The sequence below is a fragment of the Gorilla gorilla genome, chromosome 15, assembly GCF_029281585.2.
Source record: "Gorilla gorilla gorilla isolate KB3781 chromosome 15, NHGRI_mGorGor1-v2.1_pri, whole genome shotgun sequence".
Classification (NCBI taxonomy): Eukaryota; Metazoa; Chordata; class Mammalia; order Primates; family Hominidae; genus Gorilla; species Gorilla gorilla.
In genome coordinates, this window is record NC_073239.2 from 86,950,134 (window position 1) to 86,975,068 (window position 24,935).

Sequence of the window (24,935 nt, forward strand, 5' to 3'; positions counted from 1 at the left end):
TCACAGGGCATCTCATCCACAGGCCTTCCTGGGATCATCCATCTAATTTCCAACCTTCTGATGCATTTCCATGATAGCTAAATCTCTTGCATCACTAATGGACAAATAATCCCACTGGCCTGCACTGGGGTTTGGGAAAGAGGTTTTCCTAGAATTTGATGTGGATTCAGCTACTCTCTTGAAGGATATGTTTGCTTGGTACAGGAAAGATTTCCCTTGGCCCAGCCAGAAAAGTCCTGTCTGATGAGATTCAGCCTAACTTCCCTGCAGGAGGATGTGCTCTGTTTCTTTCTGGGGCAGCTGGGATGCCAGCTCCCTGGCAGAAGTTCAGAGTTCAGAGGCCCCAAAGCCCCTAACTGAATTAAGTAAAGAACCTTGGCTAGTACAGCCCCTGTCTACCTGCTAACTCCTACATTCAGGCCAAACTTCCTTCCGTATGCAGTACCTTTTCTTTTTCTTCCTAGGATTTAACAAGATAACTTTAATTATAGTAGTTGAGTGTTGCCTCCTTCACTAGATTATAAACTCCACGTGGAGAAGGAAGCATGTGTATCTTGCCTTTCACTATAGTCCCAAAAACTAGCACAATACTGTAACAGGCATAATAGGTGCTCAGTAAATATTTGTTCAATGAGTAAAGGAATGTCCGCTCCTTTCTGTTTGTGTCTGAGTGTTCCTAAGAAAAAGAAAGAGTATGTAATTCATCCTATAAAAAGATAAAAGCTGTGGAACTTCCTTTGGCTGTCCTGCTAGGAGATACTTTGTACTCACAGTGTCCTTCCAAGTAGAGGAGGCCAAGAATGTATGTGGGCATTTCTCCTTTGATATCTTTGAGCTGGCTAATCTTTAACCTCTCAGAGATTGCCAGAGGTAAATAGAAGGAGAACAATATCTACATTCTTTTAATTTCACTGTTTGTGGTCTACTCACATAATGTGGAGGTTAAGAAATTGGACCACTTACTTGGGCATGTAGCTTAACCTCTGTGGGCCTCAGTTTCTTTGTCTGTGAAGTAGGGATAATAACTTACCCTATTTAATAGGGCTTTGGGAAACATTACAGGGGGAAAATGTAAATGTGTAAATTGCTGAACACACATGGTGCCTGTCACATTGAAAGTGCTCAAGAAATATTAGCTGTCATTACTAATGTCATTATTCTTCTCTTTGATTGACTTTTGTGCACTTTAAGGGCAGAGGCTCTGTTAAGTTCAGATCTGAGATGGTGTGGAAGATAATGAGATGGAGTCCAGGGGTCATTTGAACCAGGTAAAATCCTCTTTGCAAATTCAAGCACCTCTCACTCTCACCTGGGACAGAGGTGCCAAATGCCACGAAAACAACAGCTGTGACTGAATCTTTGAGACCAATGGTGCAGCCGAAGTGCGAGGCCAGGTCCCCAATGATGGCGGTGAGCATGCCGATGATGAGGATGGAGACGGCGAAGCAGGCCCAGCCGTGGCAGTACTCTGTGGGGGGCACACAGGCAAACAGCACCTTCCAGAAGACAGTCAGGAAGTGCATGACGTAGTCAAAGCAGGAGGGCAGCCTCTCCTCCCCGGATTCATCCTCATCCTCATCCCCTGCTGAAGGCAAGATAAACAGGCAAGAGAACGGGTAACGAAGTCAGATAATCATTCATGAGAAAGTCAAGCCCAACCCGCACCACAGGCATCATCCGCTAGAAGGGGACTCCAGCTGTCTTCTGGGCAGCTGGTGGGGGCCAGGGCCAGGGTGCCAGAAAATAGTGCGGAAACAATTTGGGCTGCCTCATAGGTCAATTTGAATGCAGGGCACCAAGGTAGAGTGGGAGAGAGAGGGCCAGGGAATAAGGAAGAGAAGAAAGAAGGAGATTAACAGGGACAAGACAGTGGAGCAGAAAGAAAGGAGGATGCAAACCATCATTCTCAGCAAACTAACACAAGAACAGAAAACCAAACACTGCATATTCTCACTCATAAGTGGGAGTTGAACAATGAGAACACATGGACACAGGGAGAGGAACATCACACACTGGAGCCTGTCGGGGGTGAGGGATAGGGGAGGGATAGCATTAGGAGAAATACCTAATGTAGATGACGGGTTGATGGGTGCAGCAAACCGCCATGGCACGTGTATACCTATCTAACAAAACTCCATGTTCTGCACATGTACCCCAGAACTTAAAGTATAATAAAAAAAAAGAAAGGAGAATGCACAGGCTGCATTTTGTTGTCTAAGGAGAGAAGTGAAATCAGTTCAGTGTGGCCACTCTTCACTGGATGCCAGCAGGGCTCCTCTCAAATTTTCTGAACTGACTGCTGCAATAACCTTTGTGGTTCTGGTCATTATCTGTCCCCTGAGGGATGGCTGTCATTCCAGATCATGAGAATATACTGCAGAGCCAGTGCCCTCCTCCAAACATCTCATGGGAAAAAGCAGGATGGGCCTTGATTGTCCTTGCCAGGAAATGTGGGCAGAGTTGCCCACTCAGCAGCCCTGGAGGGGAGGGTATGCTGAGGCATGCCTGTGCCTTGCCAACAGCAACTTCTGTCATGTTTTGGCATAACCGGTAGAAGCTGGGTTTTGAAAGAACAGGAGTCAGAACACTTGGGTTCTCATTCCAGCTTTGCCATGAAGAAAATCTGTAAGCTGGGGTAAATCATCTCTTATTTCTGAACCTCAGGCCCCTCCTTTGTAAAAGGAGCAGGGTAGATGATGTGGCCTACATTCCATTTATTGTCTCGAGGGGCACAGTCAGGTCATCAGAGGGGGAGCTAGAAAGATCTAAAGCAGGTGATGAGAAAAGTGGGGCAGCAGCAGCAGCAGCAGCAGCAAACCTCTCTTCCTGGCTGTCTTTTTGCTCTGGCTCTGGGGCCTTGGGGATATGACCCTGTGGGTTGCTATGACAACAAAGTCTCTCAATAAAAGACAAGGCCAGGAGGCCTCAGTGGTGCTGAGAGGTGATAGTGACGGTGGTTGGGAGACCTTTTCCGTCCCTGTTCCAACCAGCAGTTCCTGCAGGCTGCTAGGACTCCCGGCTGTGCTGTGGGTCATTACTGAGGGAGCCTGTCAGTAAATGCCGAGGGAGGGGTTTGGAATCATCCAGGGTGTTTTGTTGGAGAGTCAATGCAACACATTTTATAAACTCCTAACTCCCACATCTCTAAATCAGAATTGTCCCACATTTTACAGAAGAGTGGGACCAAACACATGAAAAGAAAGAATGACAGAAATCAGAATTTATTGAGTTTGGATTTTATACAAGACTCTGTACCTTTCTACTTTTCTGAGAAAGGTAGCAATAGTTCCCCTTTGGAAAGAGGACATTGAGGTCAGAGAGGGTACATTGTTCCAGTTCACACAGCAGAACAACGATTTGAAACCAGAGATAACCATGTTTTTCAGATACGCCATGATTCTTTTCCAAGTAGGCACCTAGGACCAGAGCTGGGAAGACTGAACACACAGGCCTTCCCAGGGACTGGCGGGCTGTTAACGTGGCTTTACGCTTCCTTCTCAGAGGTTGCCTGCTTCTCCCAGCAAGGCCAGCCTGAGACACTTCTCACCTGCACTGACGGTGATGGCCTCCATGAACTGGTCCCTCCAGGAATGGGTCCCCACAACCAAGGCCAGGTTTGTCTTCTTGATCAGTTTGTCCACCGTAGTCTGTTAGGAAGAGAAAAACTTGGAACCATGAGGTTAGAATGCTCAGAACCAATGAGGAGTCTGGTTCTTCAAAGGAATGAAAGATGCCCTGTCTCCAGGGTGTTCTGACAGTTATGCATGGAATGGCCTTGGGCGATCTCTTTTGAGGCACTCCTTCTATTTCCCTTTGTTTTTGGTTGTAATCTTTTTGTTTTGTTTTGTTTGAGACAGGGTCTCACTCTGTCACCCAGGCTGGAGTGCAGTGGTGCAATCATGGCTCATTGCAACCTCAACCTCCTGGGCTCAAGCCATCCTCCCACCTCAGCCTCCTGAGTAGCTGGGACCACAGGCATGTACAACCACACTGAGCTGATTTTTATTTTGTTTTATTTTTTATAGAGATGGAGTCTCCCTATGTTGCCCAGGCTGGTCTCAAATTCCTAGGTATAAGTGACCCTTCCATCTCGGCCTCTCAAAGTGCTGAGATTACAGGCGTGAGTCCCTCACTGCCTGGCCTGGTTGTGACTTTTGAAATTGGCTATTTAGAATAATACAATAATGAATAATAATAATGATGTTAATATATCTTGCCCTGTAGTAGTGAGTTTTAATATTTTTGCTTTAAAAATACGGTTAAACAATAATGATAATACATCTCAGGAATTTCTAGTCCACTTATTTCACATTCTATATTATGTTTCCTAACAATATTCCTAGCATACAAATGGTCAGCACTATTTGTTTCATGTTACAAATGGGGAAACTGAGACCTGGGGTGGGTAAGTGATTTGTTCAGTTTCAACTTCACATATTCACTAGTGAAAGTGGAAAAAAACACCCCAGGTCTTCTGCCTCCCACTTTAATTTATTTATTATTCAATTAGACCTCACTGTTTGCCTGACCTTGAACTCATAGGACTCTTCGATGATGACTTCTAGTTTGGGGTGTTCACCCAATACTGGCTTTCCCATCTCTGCTATCCTCTTGGCCTCCTCTTCTTCCATAGTCAGCTTCCTGTCTGTCACCTCTGCAACAAAACAAAATCAGACTCACTTTAACACCTTTTCCATTCCCTGGAAGGATACAGCTCACAGTATTAGGCATGGGCAGTGGGTACAAAGCAAATAACTCTTGGGAATGGGGAGTTTATATATATTTTTAGTGCCTTTTTTTTGAAGTACTGAACACTTTATAACCAGACCATGAGAATGTGCCTTGCAGACTGGGATAAGCATTCCTCTTTCTCTTTTATACCTGGGTGGACAACCTGACCTAAACATCTCCTGAGAAATAGCATCAAGTGAAGTTCTCAAGACACTCAGTGAGATGTTGGGGAACTGGGAAGAAAGGGCAAGTGTTTTGACCTTGAACTATTTTGAACTTTTGGGCCTGTTTGTTCAACCACTTCCTGTAAGAGTTCTTGAAGGTGCAGAAGTACATTTATTCAAAGGAAATGTCTACTGGTTTCACAGCATCTTGACTCATTTACCAATGGTCCCTTCTCATGTTGAACAGTTTTTTGTTTTTTGTTTTTCCACTTTGGCTGCTGAGTCCATTTTAAGACCACTTCTCCATGAAGACATGTTTTCTGGATTAGAGTGAAATAGAGATTGAATCTTTTTATTCCCCTTTGATTAGAAAATTGCTCTTGGCAGCTTGTTTCTTTCAGAGCTCATTTAAACATCTTCCCATCCAAGTCCACATTCTCACATGCAATTATTTCTTTTATTCAGCTCCTTAATTGCTTTCATTCCACACAGTAAACCTCCTAGGGGAATCCTGTAGTCCTTGGATAATCTCAAGGACAAAATGGGTCAGAGGCCAAGAAGGTCTTTTGTCTCTAGCTGGGGAATTGGTGAAGCAAGGGCAGTCGTGAGACTCCAACTCTCGAGTTTGCAAGGAAAGAAATTCACTGAAAAGACTATAAGCCAAGGGTTTAAGTTACCAAGCAGAGAGCCTTATATTTTATGTAAGAATTTTCTTAGTTGGACTGCATGAAGATGGTATGAGAGTGTGTGGAGACTTCCTGAGCTCGCTGTTTTGCTCAGTGTTCGGGCACCAAACACGGAAGGCAATCCTAAAATGTCTGGGAGCTGTCCGTGGTGCTGTCCTTCCTCTAGTGCTGGTGGCCACTTTTGGAAACAATGTTTTCTCAAGGATCCATGTCTTTCTGCATATGTCCAAGTCAGCAGACATCCTCTAGCAGCCTGACTTCATTTAGTCTATTGAATTTGAGTCTGATCAGTTAATTCTGAAGGTAAATCTGGGTGAATCTAGGGTTCTGGCTATGAGGCCAGCAACCCTAGAAGCCAGACTGCAAGCTACTCTGGGAAAAAGCCCTTAGAAAAAGACACACAGATTCCATACTCTTTTCCTTTACTTGCAGGTTTAAGCACCATATCACAATGCCTATCTTAGCAGGGACAGTATTACTCCACTCCTTCCTCCCCAATTCCCCCATGTCATACTTTACATGTGACACAATAACTTTATACCAATATAATGAGCTCTCCAGTGACATATAAATGTACCTGTCTAATCCCTTGTCTACCTATCAATCTAGCACTATATCCATCTGGCAGGATATTGATCTACTTACTGACCTGTCCACCTCTGTGGTGACAGTCAGTTTTTCCATCTAGCTTTCTGCAAAAATCCCTTTGACAAATAACCAATCCTCTATCTTTGGATCTCCCACAGTCCCACAGAGGCTCTCTGTATATATTTGTTAATTGATTGAGTCACATGCCTTTAAGTTAATTCTAGTTTCTAGTTTCTTGGTTTGGCAATAATTTCTGCCTTTTTCTATTTTTGTCATGATCTTTCCTTTAAATTCAAATGTTGTTAATTTCTTGAGAGAATTATAAGTCTTCAATTTAGAGGACCATAGTAATTCTGATATCTTGTTTATGTGACTCTTCAGAATTTCAAGTAAAGAGAATAAATGGCAGGTGATCTAGATATTCAGACTGACTAAATAAACTCTCAGTTCTAGGAACAGGAAGAGAGGCTGGGAGGGGAGAGAAAGATAGAATATGAATAGGATGGAAGATTGAACAAATATTGGAAGGACAAAGAGCTTGCCAGGCCAGAAAAGAATAGGATGTTGTGAACACTCTGCAGAGTGATGTAGCTAGTGCTCTTTCTGCAAGGCACCTGAGCTTGGGGGTGGGGGGGTGGTTAGCTCAGAATGAACATATTCCCTCTGTCTCTGTCCATCTAGGAAAATTAAAACCAGTATTTGAGATTTCCAACGAATTGAAAGGCTAATCAAGCCCTCCTAAATTAAAGGCTTACAGATTGAAAGAGCTAGGAAAAGAAACATTTCCTTTTTCCCATTTTAGCTTCTATTGATGTTTGCAAATATGTTAAAAGTAGAAAGAAACTTAAATTAAATCACAATCTTTGTTATGCATTTATGTGAGGGGGGGCGGGTGGAGGAAAGAGTTGGAACAAAGAAGGCTTACATACCTTCACAGGCAAGAGGATGAGTGAACTGGAGAAGAAAAACCCAATGTTATGAAATCAATACCCTGGGAGAAGAGTGAAGAACAGAGGGTTGAGGGTAGCCCTTATCTTGTTGGTATACAAAAGAAGCAAAAAGCCAAGGAAGCTGGAGTAACTGTGTTTTTTCCACAAAAGAAAAATGTAGGAGTTAGCTACTTTTTTTTTTTTGTTTAAGGCTCCCAGAAGGCGTATGTCCTTACTATGTACACCACCCCTTCCTGAACCCAAGATGTAGCCTGTAGGTGACTTTGAATATCAATGAACTCTGTAAGATGTTTTGCCTCTTAAGTGGCCTTAACATTTTTTTCTGTGTTCAAAGGACTGATGATATGTAAGACGCTCTTTTAAAATGTATTGAAACTGTCTTGTGTAGGCCACTCTGCTTGCACAAAGAGTTATAGTATTGCTAGATATGCTGAAAATGCTTTCATATCTGCTTATGAATTGAATGTTGTTTATGATTGGTTTCCACTCATGCAAGCATACTCTCAAAGTAGATGTATGTCCTCTATAGCACCTAGATTCTGCATGAGAATCTCTTCAAAACAAATTCTCTAAAATTTATATTTCCAGCCAGAATACTGCCCCAATCCCCCATCCTAATTCATCTTGTTCACGGCACATAGGACTTTAAGGGTCAATGACAAATGAACCAAAATTCTAGCAATTTAAGTCTCAGCTGTGATGAGATGGAAGATCTCCAGGACTGGTAAAATTCCAGATTCTTTAAAAATTGCATTTCCTATTCTCACAACAGGTTTGGTTATTTCCTGGATCCCTTGGGATTAAAGTATTTTTTTTCAAATCCTGTCACAATTATATTAGGAGATTCCAGCTCTGAATCTCACTGTCTCTTCCCCCACAACATGAGATGGCAGATGAATTAAGACTCAGGAGAAGTCTATGACCCACCATCTCCTTGTTAAGCTTAATTTCTCTTCCTGGTCCCAGAGAGGATCAGCTATGCCTTAACCCACATACACAGACAGAAGTGATGCTCAAGGAATTGCCTTCCTCACAATTGCTTTCTCATAATTGCTTCATGTGGGAAAATAAATCTCCCAGTCCTTGGGAGAAATTGTCAGGTTAACTTGAGCCTGCAGTTCTTATTCAATAAATCAAAGGACATTGGTCTTAAACCAAATAATGGCACTGGCAAGAAGTGGAAAGAAAAGAGGGGGACAAGACACCTCTTACCTGGAGATAACAGGAGCGCTGTTTGCAAATGGATACCAGAAAAGTGGAAGAAAAGGAAAGAGCATTAATGTCCCATCTTGAAAGTATCACCAGGTTTTGTGGTTGCTGGCAGCATAAGGAAAGCAGAGAGCTTAGTAGGTGAGAGCTCAGCAGCCATATGCAAAAAGCAGCCTTTGGAGCATGCACAGAGCAGCAGCAAGAGGTGTGAGCAGCCGGAGAGGCTGCTGAGCACCAGGGCCCTGGTAAGGGCATTTGCTCCCATGCTTTCCCGGCTACTCTAAGGGCTAGGAATGGAGGAATGAGGATGGGGAACCAAATGGGTGGGTTGGTCACTCATGACTGTGTAGGATACCAGGTTATCACATCCATTCTGTAAAAAAAGGAGTGAGAATCCAGTTATCATGAAAACTGTGTAAGTTGCAACCCTGCCAGAGTAGCTAACTTATGAGTGGCAAAAATGACCATGGGGCTTGAATGGGAGCTCAAGGAAATGGGTAGCATTGTGCAAGAGTGGAACAGTGCCCAGGTCTATGTCTTCCATCCCTAACGACTTAGCTGAACTCATGTTCAGCTTCTCAGTGCCCATAAGGTTTCTGTCACCACAAATGCCTTCCTAGCTGCCACGTTGACTAGAACTTTGATTTCCCCTAAAAGAATGACTTAGCAAAAAGGTAAGTCCTGCAGAATGTTTTCCTTGAATGGTTTGCCTTTACCATAGATATATCCTGGAAGTTAGGGCTATGGGCTCCTCCCATTTTGTATCACCTCTGCTTAGCAAAGTCCCTGCATGTGGTAGTGTTCAATTAAGTTTGGCTGTTTGCTGTCTATTTTGGCAACTGTCTTTTCCATAGATCTCATAGATCTCTGGTTGGGTGATCTTTCTGTTTCAGAAAGGACAGGCTAAGTCAGAGTTCAGGTATTCTGGAACAGAGAAACTGTCATACCAACAGCTATACATAGATGAGAGATGACAAATGCAAGGTCCCTATGTGGATTGGGAAACTGAGTTAAAGACACACCCAATACAGGTTGTCTCTAGCCCTTGAATTTGTACTTATGCTGAACCCTCTTAGAGTTTAAGATCTAAGAATTAAGGAAACTCTTGTGACACACCACATTTTCATTTCTATGGTATCTTAGTACAGCCCCTCACTCCTTGGCTCTCAGATAAAGGTCTGGGAAGAGCTTGCCACATATTCATCGTGTAGTTGGTGACTGATAGAGATTGCTGAGGAAGGAGTGTGTGTTGTGGGGGAACCAGGGGGGACATGTCTGTGAATCATTTTTTTTCCTAAGAATCTGTAGGAATGCAACTCAGGCCTGTGATCAATCATCCTATATTCACAGCCACTGAGATATATGTGGATCCAGAGTCTGCATGATACATAAACAAGGCAGTTCACTTTTTTAGGTATCTCCCATGTAGAATTCCAAAGGTTAATGGATCAATGGCTTTCCTCACTACATTGAGATAGATAGATATAGATATGCAGATAGAGAGATAGATAGATAGATAGATAGATAGATAGATAGGCAAGAGCTTGTTTATTCTGCTCCTTCCAGGAGTTTGCATGGAAGAGCTTCCCCCAAGTTCCAGGGGAGATCAGAGATCCCAGCACATAAATGAACACAGGTGGGTCAGACAAAGGCAGCTCTTCCAGAAAGGTCCCTGATGGCCTGGTTTTCACTCATACATGCCACCGAACATCTGGCCCATCCCTAGAGTAGTGAGAAGGCCTGCAGTTGGCTGGAATTCCATCATTCTCTGGTCATTGTCTCCATGAATCCAAGACTTTCTGCTCAGCAGTTATAGATGGGTCAGCAAGATCTGGGTAGGCCAGCTTTGACTGACAAAATACCTCGAGGGTGTTTTTCCTGCTGCTGCTCATGAGAGAAGCTGGAGCTGAACTTTCCCCTGTATTGATCCCCTGGGTCAGGTGAGAGTCATTTATTCCTGCTCAGACACTCCAGGGACTGTGAGTAATTAGGAAGCATCTGGGCAGCTTGTCAATATGAGCCCATGGATGTCGAAAAAGGAGGACCAAACAGGCCCCATTCTTCAGAGAGAGAGAGAGACAGAGAGCTTTCCTTTCTATCTGAAGGCTTCCAATGTCCAGGCCCAGGCCCAACAGTCTTGATTATGTTGCTCAGTGTTGCTCTCGGAAGTCCACTTCTAGACTCCAGAGCAACTGTGTTTCCTATTCAGTCTCCCTTTTTTCCTTCCCTTTTTTCCATCCCCCAGCTCATCCAGAGCTTTTAATCTCAACTCTGAAGTCTGTTTTGTTTGCCAAAAATAGAGTCTCCTATTTCAAATCCAGTCTTTCATTTTTTTAATGCAATTGTCATTTTGACCATGCAAAGACTATGCCATTCTGAATGTTTCAGACTCTCCCATGCAGTAGTGATAATGAAAAGCAATTTCCACTGTTCTGTTTCTCACTCTGAGAACAGCAGGGAATTCTGGAAATTTGGATGGGTTTCCATTTGCTTCTGAGTCTAGACAATCAGGTTTTATGACCTTTCACCTTATGGTCTAATGTCAAAATACGGAAAGTACTGAGGAAACTGGAAATTAACCGCCTAGAAAACATAGACAATAAAATAGGCAGCTGGAAAATTGACACATTTCTTCTTGGCACTGTTCATCTTGGCATCTCGGTCACTGGGGAGATCTGGGGGCACACCACACAGATAGCTTGCTGAAATCCTTGTCTTCTCACCTACTCCCTCCACGAGGGCATTGCTGACATTTCCTTGGACAAAGAATCCAGTGCAAAACAGGAAGATGTCCTTAAATGGGGATTAGCCAAAGACATTTGCATTTGGTTAGGTCTCTTGAAGACTTATCTTGGGTCACTCTCTGTCCTGCTGTTGGTAGAGGTTTTAAGGGAGGCATAAGAGAAGAACCTTTTTACTGGTGGAATAAAGGCATATATGGACTTCCAATCTCTTCCTGTTGTCTGGAACCACTGCCTTCCTTCCTGTGCACTGTACAGATGCTGCTTTCATTTGCATCTAAGTAGCTTGGACTGTGGAAACTGATGAAGGTGACTTACAATTGGCCTTGGGTATCTGCTGCTTCCAACCAATTATGAATACATGGAATAAATGCTCAAGGGAGGTGGGAATGAGGTAGGGCAGGTGCTGAGGCAACCTCTGAGAATATTGTTGGTGGCAGGAACTGGAAGTTGGGCAAGAATACAATGTGGGAAACAATAGAACCAGAGATAATTTCTTTCTTCCAGCACTTTTTGGCAGTCAGGCTGAGGGCAACGTTTTATTGAGTGGTGACGAAGAGAACCAGCAATGAAGAAGGAGAGGAGTTCTGCCCCTAGAGCATCAGGTGTGTCCAAACCAGTGCAGGCACAGAAGTGGTCAGCTCTGCAGGAGAGTCCCCAGCAGACAATGAGAACTGACCAATCACACTGAGAAGACCTGTAGAGGATCCTTTGGGAATGTTGTTGCTGAATCTCTTAGATCTGTCCTCGTGTGGAAAGTTTTATGCTGCTCTTTGTCACATGAATATGAACTAATTGCAGTATGATCACCCCTTTTTGACAAACAGGTGGATTTCACTGCTTCATTTGCTAGGAGGCTCCCCGCAGCATATCTCTCCTGAATGGGAGTGTGAACGTCCTCTTGTTATTTCCCAGGAGCACCCTAACCCATTCCCACATCTATGCCTCCAAATGATTGGAAGCCATTCAAAGTAGTGGCTTCCAATCATTTTCTTCAAGGGGAGAAATCCTTCCTTACTTCTACCCTGGTTGCAACATAATCAGTCCCTTAGGGATGAGCCCCTGGCAGGTATTCTCAGATGCAGGTCCTGAGGAAAGCAGGAGATGAGGCCACTTCTCTAGTGTGGGATGAGGGCTATCTTAGGATCTGGGTGATACGTTCTCTTGCAGATGCCAAGCAAAGGCAGACATCTGTGACCTCTCCAACACCTGTCTGTCAGGGATCAGCACCAACTGCATCATTTAGAGTCTCTTCTGTTGGAAAATCCACAAGTCAACACTCCAGGCCTGCCCAATGTCAGTCCTTTTCTGGGGCCCCTGGCTATGGGAATTTTCATACCTGGAACTATTTCCTTCCCTTCAGGAACTCTCAATTTTCTGCTTTAGAGGTTGCATTGTCCCAAAGTAGCCTGAGTAAGGCACCCAGCCTTGGGCTAGGAACGTAGAATGGGATGGGGTGGGATGCCCAGAGGAGGAAGAATAGCTCAGGATTCCAGATTGCATGATTACCCCAGAAGTCAACTCTCTCTCTGAGAGCTCTCAGAAGCCGTGGCCTCTGACAATTGGTACACTTTCCCATGCCACGGTCTGCCCAACTGTGAAACAGCTAGAAAATACACTTACCTCCTCGAAGGGCAGAGGGGCCTATGGGCCACTCTACAAGTGAATAACCTGCCAAGCGTCCAAAGGAAGTTGGGGAATGCAGCAGAAAACTGTCAAAGCATCATTGCAACCCAGGCCCCAACCCCCATCCCAGACCCTCCCACATTCAATCCAGGCTAAAGAGTGAGGGGTGGCAGGGGAGGAAGGCAGGAAGGGGCACAGGCATGCATCGCATCACATTCCTTTTTTTTCTTCTCCTCCCCACCCACCAAGGAATTTTCACATTTACAGGTTACAGTGTAGGGGTGGGGTGGGGGAGAGTGCAGGGGCCCATGGCAATTGAATAATTGAAAATTGTAGCAAAACAGGGAAATAACTCATTAGGGTAATGAGGAGTTGAGGCTGCAGTGCTGCCCAGAAGGCGGTAAAGGAGGAATTTGGAATAAGCTAAGGCTAAGAAGGCAGAGATGATACCGAAACAGGGTGAGAGCGAGAATACAGGAGGGAAAAGAATAAAAAAATCCATTGGTCAGAAAGAGAAAGGAGGAGAAGGGAAGAAAAGGAGGGAGACAAAAATATAGTTGCTTTTTCTTTTTTGTTGTTGTTTTTCAGTTTGTTTTAATTTTTCTTTCTTTTTTTTTGTTGTTTTGTTTTTAGAGAATCTCACACCTGATATTCCACGTTCCATCCATTTCGGTTCACCAAGGGCAATGAAGAAATTCTCTTGCCTTTCGTATTCCTCCTCATCTACTATTTTAACCCTTATGGTTTTCCTGTAGGGACAACAAGAGAGAGAGTGTGTCGACTGGGTCGGTAGATTGGTTGGTCACCTGGAGCACAGCCTTTAAAATCATTCCCCATCATTCCTGGCACATGCAGTCCAGTCCCACCATGGTGGCTTTCGACAGGACCATGGTGGATTGTGTTGTTCTCAGGTAATAAATGGTCTTAGTTTTTCTTGTCTTCTTGGTCATAGTTGTTCTTACGGGTGAGGGGGCAGGGAGCCAGGAGGCAAGGAAAGGTGGGCAAAGGAAGGGAGCCAGAAGGACAGAAGGGGAGGAGAGGACAGAAGGGGAGGAGAAGGCAGAAGGCGGGTAATGGTGAGGAGGAGTCATTTTAGACCTTGCCAACAGTTAGCAGGAAGTGAGTCAGGCAGCACATTCCACTGGGTGTCACATGATAACAATGGCATTTCTCTGGGCAACAGGTAAACTACTAACCCACTGGGAATAACCCAGGGTCTTCCCACAACAGGGAATATGTCAACAGAACCCAGGGCTTGTGTCCCTTCTTTATGTCTATACTCACTTCCATTGTGAGTTTCAGAAAGAAAATTTTAAAAGAAAAGTATTTATGAGGAAGGAAAACCAGACAGAGGAAGAGAAGAGGGAGAGAGAGAGAGTGAGAGAGAAAGAGAAAGAGAGAGAGAGAGAAGAAAGGGAGGTAGAATTGTGTGATCTTTCTCATTCTTTATCTCATAGGGCTTCAGTGGTGGGAACTAAAATAAATATGTATTAACCACAATATTACATAGGAATCCTTTACTATTTACAGCTGATGCACTTCTGGGAAAATGTGAAGAAAATGATGTAAATCATCAAATTCTAAATCACCTTTGGGCTTCTATCACTTAGGGGTGATGTGTTCCAAAACTGGTTTCCTCAATGTGAATTATCATGGGTCTGGGGCACAAGGTGATGGAAGTTTCTGTTCATCTCTGGGTATCTCAACAAAACATAACATCTTTTAAAAACAAGTCACCCAGGGAAGAAAAGTTTCCTTGAAATTCACTGCCCTCCAAAGACTGGCTCTTTGTCATGTGGAGAGGTTGCCATGAGGGCCTGATTCTTCCTATATGGGTTCTTCTGGTCCTTCATGGAATCACAATGGTGGCTAGCAGGTCCTACTAGTGAGCCAGAATTGTAATTTTCTGCTTTCTTTTTCTTTTTCTTTTTGGCGGGGGGCGGGGGGAGATTGGGGGAGGGGAGGCCTAAGAACTAAATGCTCTAAAGGGTAAAGAGCATTTACCTAAATGTCTCTTCAGATCCTCTGATGTTCCTGCTACCTTCTGTGGGCGTGCTCGGCTTTGCCATTTATAATGTAGTAGACTGACCCAAAGGGGCTTGTAGGGCACAGGACTTGCTGTGCATTTGTGGTGTGTGTACTTTACAAGTACAGTCACATGCTACATAAAAACGTTTCACTCAATGACAGACCACATCTACAGTAGTGGTCCCATAAGGCTATATACTATGATATTTTTACTGTGCCTTTTCTATGTCTAGATGTGTTAGATACACAAATACCATTGTGCTACAGTTGCCTGCAATATTCAGTACAAGCACATGCTGTACAGGTTTGTAGCCTAGGAGCAATAGGCCCACATAGTCCAGGTGTGTTGTAGGCTACACCATCTAGGTTTGTGAAAGTACACTCTATAATTTTCCCACGGTGACAAAATTGCTTAAGGACACATTCCTCAGAATGTATCCTTATTGCTAAGTGATACACGACTGTACATTTTTATTACCTTTTTGGGTACTTCTTTCGACATCTTTTTATACCTTGCTCAGTGGACAAAAGACAAAGCTCACTGATTGTCAAGAGGCATTTTTTTGGGAATATTTCTGTTGGCCCTAGATATGGGACCCCAGGGCTGTCTACAAGGTGTGAGCCTGTTTTTCTGCTGCAGGAACTCTGCTGTGGGATGGGATTGGGGTGCTCTGTGACAACAGGCATGTACTGGAGGGCATGAGGGACAGCTTGGAAGGGGAAGGAACATTGCCCTCAGTACTGGCAGCTCCCTGCTCCACAGTATGATCTATTCAGGAAAGGACTTTTTGACTTGTCTGTTGGAGGCCATGGGATGTATGGGGTCATTGAAGTTGAAGGCAAAGATTCCATCCACTCTGAGAAGCCCCATGGACCCCTTGGGGAAGCTTCCATTTGGGTCAGGATGATCTCCACCACTATTCTAACTCTCTGCCTCCACACCTGGGTGTTCTTAATAGGAAAAACATAGGAAGACAAATGGATATTTGACCTAGATCTGGAACTCAAACCTATACTTTCAGCTTCCTCAAGGTCAGGAGGAGAAACAAGTCTTGATAGTAGCAACATGGCAGATAAGGTGGCTCCTAAAGCCTGCTTTTGGGAGGGGAATGAACTATAATCCAAATACATTGATTCTCAACTTCCTGGGACTCTAAGTTTAGCCCTGAGAATAACTGCCCCGTGGAAATTTGTGCTGAGAGCCTGTTTCTCAGTGCTGCTCTTCTGCCTGGTGCTGGGCTATGTGGTTCCTTTTCCCCCCTTTATACCCAGCCATTCTGGAGAAGCCAAGAGCCGCACATGATACTCCAGCATTTTGGCTTTCTTTCCCCATACGCATTTCCTTATCCCAGAACAATTACCACTGGTCTTGAGCATCCCTCGTATGGATGCCATGTGTCAGGCTGGCAGGTGTTAGGACAGAGCTGGGGGCAGAGAGAGGACAGAGGAGAGGGAGAGTGAAAAGAGAGCAGGAGAGAGAGCAAGAGAGGAGACAAGGGAAAGGGAACCAGAGAGGTGGAAGACAAGAGGAGGAGGAGACAAATGGGTTGGAGAGGAAGAAACAAGAGGAGAGAAGAATGTTAGTGTTAGTGTGGAGGACAGGGTACTACACCTTTCTGAAAACTCATATCCACCATGCGGGGGCCCATCATCTCAATGAAGTAATTCTTGTTTTTCTCATACGCCTCATCATCAATTACCTTGATGTGAATTGTTTTGCTGTGGATGGAAAAATAAGTATCATAAGCAAGGAGTAGAGTGTAGGACAAGTCAGCCAGGAGACAAAAACGGGAAGAGAAGGAAACAGTTAAAAGATTCAGAAAGGTCCAAGTTTGCCCCAACACCACAGGGGCACGGAGGAGAGTGGCTGCCAGTGGACCCCTCCAGCCTCACTGGGCTCCTCCTGGGCTTTGTGCTGCTTCATGGCATGATCATATTTGAAGACTGAAAAGAAAGAGCTCAAGCTTCACAGCCGAGGGCTCTGAGTTCTAATCCTGGATAGGCTATGTAATCTTGGATAAATAATTTAACTGATAAACAAACAGGATGAATCATGCTTACAGCATCCCAGGGCAGTTATGAGAGCAATGAAATAACATACACATAAAGGCTCGGCCACTAAGGTCCTCCCATGTTTGCTTCCTTATCAGTCTTGCTTTTGAGACAAGGGAAAATTTTTGCAATCAGCTGACGTTGATCCAAATGGTTTATTTCATGAAAGCAGAAAGGGACAAACTGGTTTGTGGAAATCTTGCCCAGAAATAGTAGAACTTCTCTTTTTCTGTATGGCAGTGACTATTCCATGGGAGCCGGCGGGAGGGTTGGGTCGGGGGTGGTGGTGGCGGCGGGGCGGGTGCCGGGGGGAAATTTGGCTCATGTCACACATTCTGGCAATTCACAGAGGGCCTGAAAAGCTACTGACACTATCTCCAAACAGGCTTCTGCAGTCACAGGGATGAGCCAGCTGGATCACATTAACTCTAGGGCTCTCAGAATTACGATTCCTTTCTCAGTCCTACGATGATTTTGTGGCTAGCACAATTATATTGCTTTTCATGTTAAAAGGTGTTAGTTTGTTAATATAAACGTTTAAAAATACATGCCAATTTTAGTCACCCTGTTCTGCATTTCTTCTTCTTTTTTTCTTCCTTCATTTATTTATTTATTGGAGCTTTAAAAAGAGATGTAGACCTGGGCCTCTCCAGATGGTTGCTTACTGCAGGGACATTTTGGGACCATTTCCCAGGGAAGATGTTTAGACCTCTCCCGGTGGGTGTGAGACACTGCTAGGTGGGTGGGTGTGGAACTGGGTTTCCCCTCAGTTGTGGGAGTGAGGAGGCCTGAGCAGGAGCCCTGGGCAGTGGCCATGGGCCTGCACCCTTTGAGACTCTGCTACCCCGCAGCCTGGCTTTGTTGGAGGAGACTGAGGCCTTCAGCACCTCCTTTTTTTCTTTTTTATAAAATAGGAATCTTTACATTCTAAATGGGGACAACCTCCCTGCCCTCCTGAGCTTCCCCAAGTCACCATTAGAGCTTTGGATGTCTACAGAGCCTGCAGTGTCCATATTGTTGATCCTGCAGAATCAGATCTGGTCCTTTGCTCCTGAAGTGAATGCAACAGCAGATACCAAGACACCTGGTCCCTACCACCCCACCACATGAACTCCAAACCCTCATCACTTGCCACACCCACCCCAGTCACGGAAAAACGTGGCTGGCTACAGTAGAAAGCCCGTGGCTCTTCAACTTGTGAAAGGCCATGATGCTTTGGCCTTCCTTCTACCAGGTAATGGAGACAGATGACCTGGATTCAAATCCCGCCTCCACCCCTCACTAGCTGGGTGACCTTGGGCAATGCTCTAAAGTTCTTCAAGTCTCATGTGTAAGGTCGAATAATAGCACCTACTTTGTGATGTTCTTAAATGAAATAATTTATATGAATTTCTGGGCAGGGTTTGTGTTCCCTATTAAAAGTTTCATAAATAGCAACCATTATCACTAAGAGTAACAACAATCCCAGTTTGGTGGTTTGAGAGTAATATGTAAGGGAAGCTTATCATCTTCAGTCATTAATTCAGAAAACTAGGGAAACTCAATAAGTACAGTTGGTGACCCAAGGGGTGGTTCAAGCTGGAAATAGAAATCAGGTCATGATAGGTTTGGATAAAACAGTATGATAAATCCTAAATGGGCTATTAGAGGGGGTTGGAATGTTAAGGGTGGTAACAGAGAGATTTCTCTCAAAATCTAGTCCGTGCCCCCATCAGCAACAAGCTCTGGGCTGGACAGACAACATGTCATATGACATAGCATGGCTCGTGCTGTTTTGATTGACATCTTAGGTGGGGACAAGAGAAATAAGGACAGGTGTTAACTAGTGGCAAGAGTAACTTAGGTTAGCCAGCCAAAACCACCATCAGAGCAAGGAATGAATGGAGGAGGCAGGGTATAGGATTCTCCCATTGAGATCATTCCCAGGGAGGGCATCACTGTTGGGACTTACGGTATTACCTTGCCTGGAGGCTAGAAAAATCCCTTCCAGCTCTTGAACACTGGAGAAAGTCCTTACTTCTGCTCAAGTCACAAATGGGGCTTTAAGTTTAATACAAGTCACCAGCCAGATCTTGAGTTTTCTTTCCAAACTTGTTCTTTCCCATTTCTGTCAATGGCACCATCATCTAACAAATTGCCCACCCCTGGAATCACCCCTCATTCTTTCCTCGCTCTCAGGCCTCCCTCTCTTCCCCAGCACAGTTAATTTACTACCCCCCTTCCTTCTGCCTTTAAGACCCAGATCAAAACACCATCACTTGGCCAGCGCGGTGCCTCACACCTGTAATCCCAGTGCTTTGGAAGGCCAAGGCGGGTGGATCGCTTGAGGTCAGGAGCTCAAGACCAGCCTGACCAACATGGTGAAACTCTGTCTCTACTGAAAATACAAAAATTAGCCAGCCATGGTGGTGCATGCCTGTAATCCCAGTTACTTGGGAGACTGAGGCAGGAGAATTGCTTGAACCCAAGAGGCGGAGGTTGCAGTGAGCCGAGATTGTGCCACTGCACTCCAGCCTGGGCGACAGAGTGAGACTCCTTCTCAAAGCAAAACAAAACAAAACAAAACAAACAACAACAACAACAAAACACCATCACCTCTCCCTTGGGCTTTGCAGTAGCCTCCTAAGAGATTTTCCTGTTCCTGCCTTTGCCCTCTTTCTTCAATCCCTTCCCCACATTATAGCCAGGGTTAACTATTAAAAATGCAGCCCAGGTCCTATCATCCATCCCGTAATTGTAGTACACACAGAGCCCTTACCATGGCCTATGGGAGCTTGCATGATCCAGTCGCTGCTGACCTCTCAGACCTCGTTCATAACGTCCTCCCCTTGCTTATGTGTCCTAGACACACTGGTCTTCCCAGTCCTCAAATCAAGCCCTTTCCCACCTAAGGGCAATCCCCTTGCTATCCCCTCTGCCTAGGATGCTCTTCACCGGGGTCTGTGCTTATCCTGATTGTTTGGGTCTCTGAGTAAACTTATCACCTCTTCGGAGAGGCCTTCCATGGCTACCTTATCTAGAGGACTCCCGGCTCCACCACTTTCGGTCACTCAACACAGCCTGAAGTTAGTTAGTTAGTTACTGGATATAAGCTCTGCAAGTACAGAGAACTTGTCTTTTTTCAAAAACTTGCAGCATCCAGTATCTCCAGGCAGTCTCCAATTCAAGGACTAACCAGACCCCACCCTGCTTACTTCCAAGATCAAGCAAGTTCTTGTCTATCTGACTTGCTACAGTAGTCCCAGTGCCCAGCACAGTGCCTGGCATACAGAAGGCCCTCAAACATAACTTGCTGAGTGACTCATGGTGAATTTCTAACACACTTGAGACTTCATAAAATGAATCCACTCATCTTTTTGCAGCAAAAATATGTCATTAGAGACAAAAATATTTTGAAGGCTACTTTCATGGAATGCCCGAGGATTTTCAGTGGGACAAAGAAGCTGCAGACCCAGTATCATCAAACCTAGATCCCCAGTTTACTTAACATACCACATTTGTCTACTCCAAGGAAGCTCTCTCCAACAGCAACCCAGGATATAACTTACTGGTTCAAGTGAGGGTTTTCAGATTTTTTTGGGCCCCCCATTTCCAGTTCTTCTTCCCGCACAGTGGCAGTTACTTAATGGTCATGGGGACAGATTATCCTGAGCAGCTACTCCTAGAGCCAGTAATGCTGTCAGAGGCTCCAGGACCTGCACCTGCCTTTCCTCCAAGCTTTCTGCCAAGGGAGGTGCCAAAGCACACAGCCTTCCCAGAACAGACCTGGCTGAGCTGCTGGGGAAAGCTGCTCCCAGGAGATCTTCTATCAAACAACCTGGAGATGATTAGAAATACATGTCTGGGCCGCCTGGCTGGCCTTTTGAAATAGTCCTTTGCATCGAGGACATTCAAATCAGGCCTCTGATCCTCAGGGTACTGCAAAGGGGAAGGGTTCTCTTTAGCCATTGAGTTCCTTTAGAGTGAAAGTGGGAGTAAGCAGCATTTATTAGTTGAACGGATGATTAATACATTGGAGGAGGCCTTCTTTATACAGGAAGGAAGAATTCTAAGATAATATATATGCTTACATTGTGTTCACCACCATGAGAACCATAAGAAGAACTTTCTTATTTCATTCTTCTTATTTATTTATTGAGACAGGGTCTCACTCTGTCACCCAGGCCGGAGTGCAGTGGTGTGATCATGACTCACTGCAGCCTCAACCTCCTGTGCTCAGGCCGTCCTCCTGCCTCAGCCTCTTGAGTAGCTGGGGCCACGGGTGCATGCCACCATGCCCAGCTAATTTTTTAAAAATTATTATTGGTAGAGATGGGACCTCACTAAGTTGCCCAGGCTGATCTTGAACTCCTGGGCTCAAGTGATCCTCTCACCCTGACCTCCCAAAGTGCTGGGATTACAGGCATAAGTCACCATGTCAGGCCTCTTATTTCATTCTTATTTCTGCTTTATTAACATAGATATTATTATTTTATTTATTTATTTTTGAGACACAGTCTCACTCTGTCTCCCAGGCTAGATTGCAGTGGCACAATCTGGCTCACCACAGCCTCAACCTCCCGGGCTCATATGATCTTCCCACCTCAGCCTACCGAGTAGCTAAGACTACAGGCACCTGCCACCATGCCTGGCCAATTTTTGTATTTTTTCTAGAGACGAGGTGTCACCATGCTGGTCTCAAACTCTTGGGCTCAAGCAATCCACTGGCCTTGGCCTTCCAAAGTGCTGGGATTATAGGTGTGAGCCACTGGGCCTGGCCAATTGTGATTACTTCCATTTTAAAGATGAGAAAACAGATGCTCAAAGAGGTTAAGTAACTTGCTCAGTCGCACAGCTATTAAGCAGCTGAGCTAGGATTTTAGCCTATGTCCCCCTATTACACCTATAGCTTATTTCTTATGCAGGTGGGTAAGCTCTGGATGTCATTCCCAAGCTGCAGCCACAGTGAGGAAGCACAGAATTTCCACACTGAAATCCCAGCAGCACAGGCAGGTAATAAGTGGATCTGCCTCTGTATTGTATCGTGAGTAGGTGGCCTCCTAACCCTTCGGCCCTCCCATGCCAGAAATAATCTCTGAGTACAGGCTGGGCTTCTGACTCTGTGACCTCTTCCTGTCTCATTCCTACTGAATGACTCTTTACCCTGTCAAGAAGCGTTCCCTTTCATCACTTCTGAATGTATCCTTGCTGCTCCGGGTCAGCTAACACTCACAGAGCTTCCTTGACCTGGGGCAGCCGGACCGAGCAGGTGGAGGAGCTGCGAACCTTTCCATGGGAGCTTTCAGAAGCCTCGCATCTCTTAGCTGGGTTCTTCTTGTAGTTTCCTTTATTTTTCCGGTTGGGTGTCACTGCCCCATCTCTTCCCCTGCCAGGTTTCTGGCTCTTTGAACATGGACTGAACCCCCCACCGCCACCTGTCACCAACAACCCAACACTGACATTTCCCTGACCCCTCTCCCAAGGTCTGAGGGGAAGGCCCCTGTTCCATGAGAAGGCTTAGGGTCTCTAATTGGTGTTCTCTTTAAAACAAGTGTGTCATCTCGTCCCTGAAAGCGGTGCTTCTCAAACTTTAATGTGCACATGAATCACCCAAGCATCTTGTTAATGTGTGGATTCTGATTCAGTAGGTCTGGGGTGGGGCCTGAGAGCCTGCCTTTTTAACAAGGCCCCAGCGTGTGTGGATGCTACTGGTCCATGGCCAAAAGATCCCCTGGAGAAGTCGCTCTGACTCTATTAAAGACCCAGGGAAAGAGGAGCAGCGGCTTGAATGCTAGTGCCAGTCAAGGATGGGGGGCTGGCGTCAAAGTCTAGCGTTTCAGCCAAATGCTGGACTAATTAGGTCAATTCTGACACTATATCTTGAGAGGGACTTTGGAGTACATCCAGAGTAGGGTGACTAGGATGATGAGAGATCTAGAAACCACATTTCAAATTAACTTACCAATATTTACATAGTGCTTATTTTGTGCTAGGCAGAGCTCTAAACATTTTGCTTATATTAAGTAATTTAATCCTCACAACTAACCTGTGAGATAGGTAGAGGCCAGACCAGGTGCTATTTTCTCTGCACACATTATCTCATTTAATATTCATAATAACCTATGAGGTAGGTGCTATTTTTATCCCCATTCCCACACATGAAGAACCAGAGGACCAGAAAAGTTAAGAGACTTGCCTAAGGTTATAACTAAATAAGTGGCAGAGCTGGGAATTGAATTCAAACAGTGTGGCTCTAAAGATTTTGCTTCTAACTACTGACTTGTGGATCCAGAGGAGAGATGTCTCCTGGAGGAAATGCTACTTACTCCAAATGGTTCTGGGGCTGTCACAAGTGCTGCTTCCAAAGGAAGTTGGTGGGAAGTTCCAGGGAGGTGGGTTTCAACTCTACCACGTACCATTCCATCAGGGAGATGAACTAGCTTATAAGAGAGTGATCACCCCATTCCTGGTATTAAAAAATAGGATGATGTCCATGCATAAAAAAGGCCATGGAGAGGATTCCTGCATGCTACAGGAGGTCAAGTAATGACCCCTAAAGGACTACAGCCAGTGGTGAGCTAATAAGTCAGCTTTCCAGGAATAAAGAGAAACCCTGATTTGGAACGGTTGCTTTCCATGGTGAAAATACTCTCACTATAGTCAATTTCAGGCTACTAATAGTTTAACAACCAATGTGCACAATTACTAAACATTTAACAGTCAGCTCTTGTGAGATGGTAGGAGTCTGCTCTGGTATACCACTGACAGTGTCAGATTCTCCCAATGTGTTTGAGAAAGATTGTGGTGGGAAAGAATAGTTCTGATTGATTTACAGCTTATTTTGCCACATGCTAGTGTTTGCTCAAGGTGGGTGTCTGATGAAGTTAGGTATAAATGTGCTTATTCAAAAAGGCCTTTGGGAAAAAAAGGCTTCAAGATTTGGCTTTTAAAAGGATTATGGGTGAGTGGGGAGGCAGAGTTTCTAAAATGTTCCCCCAAAGATGTTCTGCCCTAATCCTTGGAACCTGTGAATGTGCTGTTATCACTCCTGAAATGTTATATGGTATCACAGTTACCTTTAAAATAGGGACATTATCCAGGTGGGCCTGATTTAATCTCATGAACCCTTAAAAGCAAAGAACTTTCTCTGGCTAAAGAAGAAGGGAAAGCCAGAAAGATACGAGCCACAAGAAAGATTCTACATGCTGCTTTGGTTTGAAGATGAATAGTGTCTTGTGAACAGGAACATAGGCAGCCTGTAGGTGCAAAGAGTGGTCCCTGGATGACAGCCAGCAAGGAAACGGGGACCTCCAACCTCAAGCCACAAGAGACGGGACTCTGCTGATGGCCTGAATGAGCTTGGAAGCGTATGTGTCCTCAGAGCCTCCAGATAAGATCCCAGCCTGGCCAACACATTGATTTCAGTCTCACGAGACCTTGGACAGAGAACCCAGTCAAGCCTGCCTGGACTTCTGAGATACAGAACTTGCGAGATAATAAATGGGTATTGCTTTAAGCCTCTATGTTTCTGACAATTTGCTACACAGCAACAGACAACTAATATGGAAGGCTTATTTATTTTATGGAGGCAGGAACCTGAGCTAAATGATCTCTTGGAACTACCCTACACCATCTATTTTGTGAACAGAAAGAGTGTTTCGGGGTGCATGTGAGAACGTGCACAGACTCCCCTTTTGCTTTGGTATCTATTCTGGACCCTCCTTTGAGCCCTTTACTGCATGCAGCTTCTACATACCTGTGACTAGCTGGACTCATCAGAGATAACCTACTGAGGATGTGGCTTCCCCTAGGGAAAGTGTAGGAACATTTTGTCTCTGCTGACGGTAAAGACCTGCTGCTGGACATGTTTATGGATGTAGACCCATTTGAGGACTTGATGTTCATTCTGTTAATTCTGAAATGTCTGGGTTTATAACTGGGCATCACAGCCCATGGGTACCCCTCTGCTTTCCTAATTACCCACTTTCCCAGTGCCTGGAGAGCGTGTTACCTGTGGCTAGAGGGAAAGGGACATCTGAGGTAACTGCATGATTATGGACCTAGGGTTCAGGATATGATCAGAGGCAAGGCAGTGCCAAAAACCTCAAAGGGATCACTCACTCTGTTTCCCAAAGGTCAGGGCAAAATGAGGGAATTTCTAATTTTTTAGACATTAGTCTT

The 24,935-nt window shown here is 44.9% G+C and overlaps 1 protein-coding gene across 3 annotated transcripts in view; it reads right to left on the reverse strand.

Annotated features, from left to right (window-relative positions):
* The window catches only part of SLC8A3 (solute carrier family 8 member A3), a 144,789-nt gene that overhangs the window by 3,243 nt on the left and 116,611 nt on the right, over positions 1-24,935 (reverse strand). For all 3 annotated transcript variants that reach the window (XM_004055369.4, XM_063697934.1, XM_063697935.1), the window contains 4 exons: positions 13,341-13,444; positions 4,530-4,654; positions 3,548-3,647; positions 1,310-1,585 (listed from right to left, as the gene is read on the reverse strand). In XM_004055369.4, coding sequence (XP_004055417.3) covers positions 1,310-1,585; positions 3,548-3,647; positions 4,530-4,654; positions 13,341-13,444 — 605 coding nt within the window. The remainder of the gene's footprint in view (positions 1-1,309; positions 1,586-3,547; positions 3,648-4,529; positions 4,655-13,340; positions 13,445-24,935) is intronic.